Genomic DNA, 9745 nt, shown 5'->3' with positions numbered 1-9745 from the left:
TTTGGTGCATTTGACACACCATCAGCCCCATTACTTCAGCTCAGACTGGTTCGATCAAATCGCTTGCAGTTCTACCTTTTGCAAATAGCCCTGTCCATTTATATAATGCCACTCACAGGCACTTAGCAGCGTGTGTTCTTTAGGAATAGACCTGCATTTTAATACACAAATCAATCGACCTCAGATGGATCTGTTGTCCCATTGCTAAGCATACTGGGCTAATGTGAATGATCAGGGCTGTGAAGTTGCTGTTGTCGGATGAATGCCATAGCATTGTGGAGCTACAGTGCTTTGGCCTCTGGTAGGCCCCCCCCCCCAGGGCCTCCATAACCCTCGATCTCAATTACTCACCCTTCCCAGTGTGAAAAATGGTAGAAGCCATTCTGTCTCGCAGCTCCTGGCTCCCACCACAGAGGAGGTTGGCCAGCTGCTGGGACAGAGAATACTGAGGCCCAGTGTGTGGTAGGAAAAGAGAAAGCTACGTTTCCTCCTTGTGCCCTCTGCCAGCTATACCCAAATCCCCGCAGCCACCCTAATCTACCCTGTTTAATGGAGACGAAAGCCAAGCCAGCTGGGCCCGCTTTCCACGATCTAAGCCATGGCTGAGAGCTTACCACCTGTCTCCAAGACACCCTATGCTCCTTCCACACCCAAGAGCCAAATCTCATCTTCAGACAGAGATGGTGGTAAAAATATCTTTGGAGAAAATCAAGCTCAGAGATCCTCGCACCCCATGAATCAGCTCCAGGTCACTGCTCAGACCCTAGAACTCAGAACGCTTTAAGTGTTCATTCTAGTGCTTATGGGAGTTTATTAAAGCTTGAACTCAAAGTCTAGAGCTTCCCTGAACTCCACCCCCCCCCCCAAACCTAGGGCTTGAATTCTGGGCCTGGGCATTGTCCTTGACCTCCTTTTGCTGAAGACTAGCACCCTACCACTTGAGCCACAGCTCCACTTTCCAGCTATTTTATATGGATTATTGGAGATGAGAGTCTCATAGACTTTTCTGCCCAGGCTGGCTTTGAACCACGATCTTCAGATTTAAGTCTCCTGAGTAGCTAGGACTATAGGCATAAGCTACCAGTGCTTGGCTTTTCTGTGACTTTTTCAGTTATCCATATTCCCCCTACCCCTGATAATTTTATTTTTGCCCAGACTGGCCTTGACCAAACTTCTCCCACCTTAGCCTCCCAAGTGGCTGGGATTATAGACATGAAGCACCAGGCTGATCATCAGGAATAAAATGACCATAGGGACAACTTTAGGGATTTCTCATCAGAGGCAAGAGACTGGAGTGGGAATTGCTGGGTAAGCCAGCCGTGTTCTCTCCCTCTAGCCAAGGTGCTTGGGCTGGTGGTTTTCCACCATTCTGGTCACAAATCTGACCAGGGTCAGCAGTGTTGCCTAGGGTATGGTAGTTTGGTCCTTGAGGTTCTGATTGCCCATTGGCAATGGCGTTAGTGGGAAAAGTCAGTTTTGGGCGGGGGGCAGGTCTTGCTGAGTGGTTGCTGATGTTAAGGGTCTGTGTGGGTGTGGCTTCTTTTTTGGGGGGGTGTTGTTTTGTTTTTGTTTTTTGCCAGTCCTGGGGCTTGGACTCAGGGCCTGAGCACTGTCCCTGGCTTCTTTTTACTCAAGGCTAGCACTCTGCCACTTGAGCCACAGCGCCACTTCTGGCTTTTTCTATATATGTGGTGCTGAGGAATGGAACCCAGGGCTTCATGTATAGGAGGCAAGCACTCTACCACTAGGCCACATTCCCAGCCCCTGGGTGTGTCTTCTTCCTATCACCCCTGCCCTCCCTCCTGGCTCCTTCAGCTCTCCTGGCAGCCGTCCTTGGCTTCAGCCCCAGTCACCCAGCACTCATGGTTTGTGACAGAGTGCTGCCCAGAGAAAGCTGGGCAGACCCTCTGCCAGAGAGCTGAAGTCAGAGAGAGAGAGAGAGAGAGAGAGAGAGAGAGAGAGACAGAGAGAGAGAGAGAGAGAGAGACAGAGAGAGAGAGAACATGAGATAGAGAGAGAGAGAGAGAGGACATGAGATAGAGAGAGGGATCTTCAGAAAAGAAGAGAGACATCAAACCAGAGACATAGAAACAGAGACTGAGAAAGAAAAAATAAGAACAGAGGCAGGCCAGAGATCACACATCAGAGACAGTCTAGATGGGTCAGGAGCCGGGGAGGGAGGAGATGGAGGGAGCCTGGTTTCCTCCGCCCTCCCAGCGCAGGATCCTTAAATCCTCTGGGGCAGATGTCAGGGCATCTGTCACTGGCTTGTCCTGAGCGGCCGGCCGCAGCAGGCGCAGGTGGACGAGAGAGAGGCTGCGGGGGGCTGGGGGCGCCCCAAGAAGGCCAGGCCGGGGGGGGGGGGGGGGTCCGGCCAGGGCAGGGCAGGAGGCGTGGGGACGGCGATCGATTGATCGATCGGTCCAGAGGGGAGGGGAGGAGAGCGCGAGGTGGCCCGGCCGGTTCAGCCAACTCTCTTCCCCTGGGGCCGGGGCCGGGGCCGGGGCCGGGGCCGGGGCCCCCGGGGCGGGGGTGGGTGGGCCGATCGAGAGCTCCGAGCGTGCCGGGGCTCGCGGGGGTGGGGGGGGGCGGATGGCGCGGGCCCGGGGTGGCGCCGGGGCCTGGCGTCTGCCGGCGCTGCCCGCGCTGCTGGCGCTGCTGGCGTGGCTGGCGCGGGCGGGCGTGGCGCGCGCGGCGGGCTCGGTGCGCCTGGCGGGCGGGCTGACGCTGGGCGGGCTGTTCCCGGTGCACGCGCGGGGCGCGGCGGGCGCGGCGTGCGGGCCGCTGAAGAAGGAGCAGGGCGTGCACCGGCTGGAGGCCATGCTGTACGCGCTGGACCGCGTCAACGCCGACCCGCGGCTGCTGCCCGGCGTGCGCCTGGGCGCGCGGCTGCTCGACACCTGCTCGCGGGACACGCACGCGCTGGAGCAGGCGCTGAGCTTCGTGCAGGCGCTGATCCGGGGCCGCGGCGACGGCGACGAGGCCGGGCTGCGCTGCCCCGGGGGCGCCCCGCCGCTGCGCGCCGCGCCCCCCGAGCGCGTGGTGGCCGTGGTGGGCGCCTCCGCCAGCTCCGTCTCCATCATGGTGGCCAACGTGCTGCGCCTGTTCGCGGTGAGGGCCGCGGGCGGCGCCCCTGTGCCCTCCCCCCCCCCCCGCCCGCCTTCTTGGTTGGTTGGTTGGTTTGGTTTGGTGCCGGTCCTGGGGCTTGAACTCGTGGCCTGGGCGCTTGTCCCTGAGATTTTTTTTCCACTCACAGCTGGCGCTCCACCACTTGAACCAGAGCTCCATTGCTGGCTTTTTGGGGGTGGTTCATTGGAGATGAGTCTCATGGACTTTCCTAACCCCTGGCTGGCTTCGAACTACGGGTCCTCATGTTGCAGCCTCCTGACTAGCTAGGATTACAGGCCTGAGCCACGGGGGCGGGCGGGGGGGGGGGTGTCCAGCAAAAGGAGGCGTGGGGTTCGCCCCCAAGGATTGCCCGGCAGCTCTGACCTGGCTCTGGGAAGGGCCTTTGCCCTCCAGTTCTCTGTGAGGGCGGAGGCTTTGCTCTTAGCACTCTGAGAGTTTCAGTTGGCCTGGGAGCTGTCTGTGTCTGCCATGCTTGTGACCTCTGGCATCTGCTGAGACCCCCCCCCCCCTTACCTCTGTGCGGGGCGCAGACATACCTTCCATGGCACTGCAGAAGTTGGGTGGCCACCCTGTGTGTCCCCGCCTTCTACCACCCCACCCCCAGTGTGGGCATTACCTGCGGTCCTCAGCCCTGCCCAGTGCTCTCGGTTCTGTCTACCTGTCTGTCCTCCTCCCTCCTCCTCCCACTCCCCCCCCCCTCGACCCCACCACAGGTCCAAGAAGAAATCTCAGAGTCAAATGCATTCAGGGGCCTCGTGGGGACTGTAACTGAGGGGGGCAGGTGATGGGGAGCCTAGAACCCCTCCCCTCCCTTTGTCTCTTCTCTCTCTCTCTCTGTCTTTCCTCTTTTTCTCTCTCCCTCCTTCCCCCCTCTTTCCTCCTCTCCCCATTTTCCCCCCACATTATGTCCACGCTCCACCTTTTTCTTCAGAAGCAAACAGCCCCAGAGGAACCCCAATCTCCTCTTCCAGGAGCCTCCCCTTCCCGAACTCCCTTTCCTCCGTGGCTCCTGAGTGCATTTTTCTCCAACCTGGTTCAGACCACACCCTTCCCCCTTTTCTAGACTCTCCCAGCACTGCCTGGCCCCCCCCCCCCGTTTGTTCACACTCACAACCCCCACCAAGGGCTCAGCTCTAATCCCTGCTGTTCACAGCTCTAATGCACACAGATAAACCCCAGTTTTCACAGTTCCCTGTGATGCAGCTTCCGCTCAGCCTGTGTGCTTGGATCCTTGGGGGGGGGGGGGAGGGCCAGGGTGCTGAAGCCCACCCAGAACACCATCCTGTGGGAATTAGGGAGCATGCTTTCCTCAGAGGACACCCCTTTTTCCCAGGCAAGGCACCACGTGGAGTGGCTACAGGCTGAATTTCAGCCCTCAATTCTCCTTGGCTGCCATCTCTTTGTTCAATACACAACCTGTACAACTGCACCTGCTGCCCTGCTCCAGCCCCTGGACCTTCCATACCCATCCTCTCGGTGCCTCCTGGCCTCTCTCAGGCCCCTCCTCCAGGCCCCGGCTTCCTCCTCCCCCTCCCCCCCCCACCAAACCTGCCTGGCCATATCTACATCCCCATCCCCCACGGGCCCCCAGACCGCTCCTCACTGCCCTCCCTCCTTAGGGTGGCTGTCCTCCCTGCCTCCAGATACCCCAGATCAGCTACGCCTCCACGGCCCCCGAGCTCAGCGACTCCACGCGCTACGACTTCTTCTCCCGAGTGGTGCCACCCGACTCGTACCAGGCCCAGGCCATGGTGGACATTGTGCGGGCCCTGGGGTGGAACTACGTGTCCACGCTGGCCTCTGAGGGCAACTACGGCGAGAGCGGGGTCGAGGCCTTTGTGCAGATCTCCCGCGAGGCTGGTGAGCTAGAAGTCAGGGGGGACCGGGCACCAAGGAGTCTGGGGTCCTAGGAGTGAAGGAGCCTGCAGAGGTGTGACAGGGGCTGAGGGGTGGGAGCACTGGTCACTGGTGCTGTGCCAGCTGGGCGGGTGCCTTTGCTTTAGAGAACTCAGCCCCTACCTGTGGCCTGCCAGACCCCTTAGCCAGGCTCCTGGGGCTGCGATTACAATCAGGGGTAGTGGGGGTCAGGTGGGGGTGGGGGTGGGGGGAATGAGAGCTGACTTTGGCACCCTGACTCCCAGGGGGAGTCTGTATCGCCCAATCCATCAAGATTCCCAGAGAACCAAAGCCTGGAGAGTTCGACAAGGTCATCCGGAGGCTCATGGAGACACCCAATGCCCGGGGCATTATCATCTTTGCCAATGAGGATGACATCAGGTGAGGCCCGGGCCGATGACATCATCCTGCTTCTCAGGGAGCTCCCGGCCACCTCCCCCGCTCCCTCCCATTTCCCTCTGCCCAGACTCAGCCAGAAGGAATCAATAGGAGGCCACAGCCCCAGGCCCTACACCCTGCAGGGCCCAGAGCAGCTCTTCTGGAGACATCTGGGGAGAGAGATGGCTTCTAAATGGCCTCGGTTCTTCACTCCAAGGGCTTCTCTACAATGAGTCCATTTTCACTGGACAGCTTGTAAGGAGAAGAGGTGTATTTAGGTCATGGTCTTGGAGGCCGAAAGTCCAAACAGCGCCCTAAGGGTTCTGGGGAGGGCCCCAGGCTGCATCACATTTTGGCAGGTGTCATCAAGGGCTTGAGGGAGAGACCACGTGTGAGCCAGGAAGCCAGAGAGAGGGGCAGGGCCGGGATTACTAAAAGGGAACCAAGCAAGGGCCCTGCAGAGCCACAAAGCCTTCCCTGGGGCCAGGAGTAGGCCCCAGAGAGCCAATAATGTTGCAGTAGGCCCCACCCCTTAAGGTCCCAACACCTCCCACCTTCGCCACGCCAAGGACCATCTGTTAGGGGATGCGCTCAATCCATACCCCACCACAGCACCCTCTGAGGGCCAGTGTGAAGTGGTTGTAGTGGACAGAGCATGGGAGCAGGCCCGGGGTCAGAGAGAGGACTAGAGAAAACCCCTCCATTTTTCCTGACTGACAAGGATCTGGTGAGTGATGTGAACCGTGACAGACGGATAAAGAGCGGGAACGGACCACAGCTCAGCCAGAGAGGATCCTAGGTCCTCACTCACCCCCAGCTCTGTTCCTACCAGGAGGGTCCTGGAGGCCACACGCCAGGCCAACCTGACCGGCCACTTCCTGTGGGTTGGCTCAGACAGCTGGGGATCCAAAACCTCGCCCATCCTGAGCCTCGAGGACGTGGCCGTGGGGGCCATCACCATCCTGCCCAAAAGAGCATCCATTGATGGTGAGAGTCCAGAGATCCCTGGTTGTCCTCCCCAGCGTGCCCTCCAGGGGGCGCTCAGCCCCCACATCTGTGTGTTCCATGCCACAAACCAGGAGCCGTCTAGGAATCCCAGACTCTAGGATTGTGAGATACTGTGGTTAGAATATTCTAAGTAAGACAGAAGGGGCAAGGGTACGAGCTTTTTAAATAGTGGACTCCGAGTTGTTCTTAGGAAGCCCGTTCTTCTCTGTGGCCCCCAGGTGGCTTTGAATTCAGGTGAGAACCTGGCCCCAGGACCACCCCTGGGAGCATGGTGGTCTGTCACTCTCCTCCTTCTCAGGCTTTGACCACTACTTCATGACTCGCTCCCTGGAGAACAACCGCAGGAACATTTGGTTTGCTGAGTTCTGGGAAGAAAACTTTAACTGCAAACTAACCAGCTCAGGGGGCCAGTCGGATGACTCGGCCCGCAAGTGCACAGGTGAGAGCGGCCGGGGAGAAGGCCGGAGGCCCCGCTTTGGTGTCTGGGAGGCGGGCACACTTCCTTCATGCATCCTAGGACAGGCGAGGAACGCATCGGCCAGGACTCTGCCTACGAGCAAGAGGGAAAGGTGCAGTTTGTGATCGACGCTGTGTACGCCATTGCCCACGCCCTCCACAGCATGCACCAGGCGCTGTGTCCTGGCCACACGGGCCTGTGCCCCGCCATGGAGCCCACGGATGGGCGGACGCTGCTGCAGTATATCCGAGCTGTGCGTTTCAATGGTGAGCAGATGCTGGGCCCTATGAAAGTAAAAGGGTGGATTTCTTGACAGGACCCAGGATAGACTAGCAAAGGTAGGATCGCAAAGGGTCTGAAGAATGACTGTCAGACTTGAGTTCTGATCCCTGCTTCTGTGTGTGTGTGTGTGTGTGTGTGTGTGTGTGTGTGTGTGTGTGTCCTGGAGCTTGAAATCAAGTCTTGGGAAAATATTCTCATCAATGTTCCTGCCTGGGCTGGCTTTGAACCCTGGTCCTCAGATTCCAGCCTCCCGAGTAGCTAGGATTGCAGGTGTGAGCCTGCGGCACCCAGCACTGCTAGCGGGTGTGAGGTAGCATCCTGGCTTGGATGAGCGGTGCGGAGCCTCTTCTCCTGAGCCCCTGCATCTTCCTTTGTCCTGCTGGCCCTTGAGGCGCAGGAGGCCGGCGGCTGAGGATGACGGGCTCTCCCTGCAGGCAGTGCAGGAACCCCGGTGATGTTCAATGAGAACGGAGATGCTCCTGGACGTTATGACATCTTCCAGTACCAGGCGAATAACGGCAGTGCCAGCAGCGGCGGGTACCAGGCCGTGGGCCAGTGGGCAGAAGCCCTCAGGCTGGATGTAAGCGGTTCAGGCCCAGCCCCGGGTGCAGGCGGTGGGCCCTCCGTCCCTGGCAGCAGGGTCACGGGCCTGGGTTTCATCTGCGCCAGGTGGAAGCTTTGCAGTGGTCAGGTGAGCCCCGCGAGGTACCCCCATCTCAGTGCAGCCTTCCCTGTGGACCGGGGGAGCGGAAGAAGATGGTGAAGGGCGTGCCCTGCTGTTGGCACTGCGAGGCCTGCGATGGGTACCGCTTCCAGGTGGACGAGTTCACGTGTGAGGCCTGTCCCGGGGACATGCGGCCCACCCCCAACCACACCGGCTGCCGCCCCACGCCCGTGGTCCGCCTCACCTGGGCCTCTCCGTGGGCAGCGCCGCCTTTGCTCCTGGCCGTGCTGGGCATCATGGCCACCACCACGGTGGTGGCCACCTTCGTGCGGCACAACGACACCCCCATCGTCCGCGCCTCGGGCCGGGAGCTCAGCTACGTGCTGCTCACCGGCATCTTCCTCATCTACGCCATCACCTTCCTCATGGTGGCCGAGCCGGGGGCGGCTGTGTGTGCCGGCCGCAGGCTCTTCCTGGGCCTGGGTACCACGCTCAGCTACTCGGCCTTGCTCACCAAGACCAACCGCATCTATCGCATCTTTGAACAAGGCAAGCGCTCTGTCACCCCGCCGCCCTTCATCAGCCCCACATCCCAGCTGGTCATCACCTTCAGCCTCACCTCCCTGCAGGTGCGTCTCCCCGGGGGACAGGGCTGGGGTCACAGGGGAGCGACACAGGACCTTGTCCTCAAGTGTCGACTCACTCGACGGCTAGTCACGCCCTCCAGTTCAGGCCCCGGTGGTAAAAATAAATGCGAGTCTGCAGGATTATAGACACGGGCAACTCGGGCTCAGCATGACCATATCCTCTCAACATATTATGATGGGGTTCCATTCTGTAGCACAAGAAACTGAGGCCAAGAAAGGCATGTGATAGGACCGTCATTTCAGCCACTACACCGCGAAGGGGTTCGAGTACATGGTGCTAGCAATGGTAGACTATAGAACAAGGCCCTCAAGTGGCCCTGCTCCGGCTACCATGTCCCTCCGTACAGCCCTTCTCTCCACCTGCCGTGGCACAGGACAGTCTGATCCTTCCTTTTCCTGGTGGCTCCTTCAGCGACCCACTCCATAGGCCAGGAGCCTCCTGGGGACCGTCAGCCCTCGGTGGAGGGCAGGGATGGCATGACCCTGGAGGAGGACAGGTCCCTGACATGCCGTTGATGCCTGCAGGTGGTGGGAGTGATCGCGTGGCTGGGAGCCCAGCCCCCACACAGTGTGATCGACTATGAGGAGCAGCGGACAGTGGACCCGGAACAGGCCAGGGGGGTCCTCAAGTGTGACATGTCGGATCTGTCCCTTATCGGCTGCCTGGGCTACAGCCTCCTCCTCATGGTCACGTGCACCGTGTATGCCATCAAGGCCCGAGGGGTGCCTGAGACCTTCAACGAGGCCAAGCCCATTGGCTTCACCATGTACACCACCTGCATCATCTGGCTGGCATTTGTGCCCATCTTCTTTGGCACTGCCCAATCAGCGGAGAAGGTAATCAGGGGCCCTGGTGGGGTTCCCAGTCTTGTTTCCCTTTCACCTCCAGTCTGTATTGTCACAGAGGCGGGAAGGGAGAGAACAGGGCTGAGGCCCCCTTGTCCCTCCTCCATGGTCTAGATCTACATCCAAACCACCACGCTGACCGTGTCTTTGAGTCTGAGTGCGTCGGTGTCCCTCGGAATGCTCTACGTGCCCAAAACCTACGTCATCCTCTTCCATCCGGAGCAGAACGTGCAGAAGAGAAAGCGAAGCCTGAAGAAGACCTCCACCATGGCAGCCCAGCCCAAGGGTGAGGACGAAGAGGGCCCCAAGTAGCAGGGCAGCTGTGAGGGGGACCGCTTGTGCCCTGTTCGCGCCTTTCTTGTCTTCCCCTTTGATTTACTGTGGAAGCCATATCAAGTGCGGGTCCACAGTGAACAGGAGGAGGGAGGAGGTCGATGA

General features: G+C 59.6%; 1 protein-coding gene across 1 annotated transcript; it reads left to right on the top strand.

The window, feature by feature from the left end:
- The first annotated feature begins 2592 nt into the window (after window positions 1-2592).
- On the top strand, window positions 2593-9619 carry Grm6 (glutamate metabotropic receptor 6). The gene is made up of 10 exons (XM_048333892.1): window positions 2593-3111; window positions 4773-4989; window positions 5271-5406; window positions 6236-6390; window positions 6710-6850; window positions 6934-7134; window positions 7585-7730; window positions 7820-8443; window positions 8987-9298; window positions 9422-9619. Exons 1-10 carry the CDS (start codon window positions 2593-2595, stop codon window positions 9617-9619), a joined length of 2649 nt encoding a protein of 882 aa, XP_048189849.1.
- The last annotated feature ends 126 nt before the right edge of the window (window positions 9620-9745 follow it).

Source organism: Perognathus longimembris, chromosome 25 (assembly GCF_023159225.1).
Source record: "Perognathus longimembris pacificus isolate PPM17 chromosome 25, ASM2315922v1, whole genome shotgun sequence".
Lineage (NCBI taxonomy): Eukaryota > Metazoa > Chordata > Mammalia > Rodentia > Heteromyidae > Perognathus > Perognathus longimembris.
This window is presented reverse-complemented; position numbering and strand designations above follow the sequence as displayed.

What these genes read in the sequence shown, in the direction of transcription:
- Grm6 (XM_048333892.1), top strand. Translation starts at nt 2,593, where the DNA reads ATGGCGCGGGCCCGGGGTGGCGCCGGGGCCTGGCGTCTGCCGGCGCTG. An exon ending in CAGAAGCCCTCAGGCTGGAT is followed by an intron (nt 7,731 to 7,819) that starts GTAAGCGGTTCA and finishes CATCTGCGCCAG; the next exon opens with GTGGAAGCTTTGCAGTGGTC. An exon ending in TCAGCCTCACCTCCCTGCAG is followed by an intron (nt 8,444 to 8,986) that starts GTGCGTCTCCCC and finishes TGATGCCTGCAG; the next exon opens with GTGGTGGGAGTGATCGCGTG.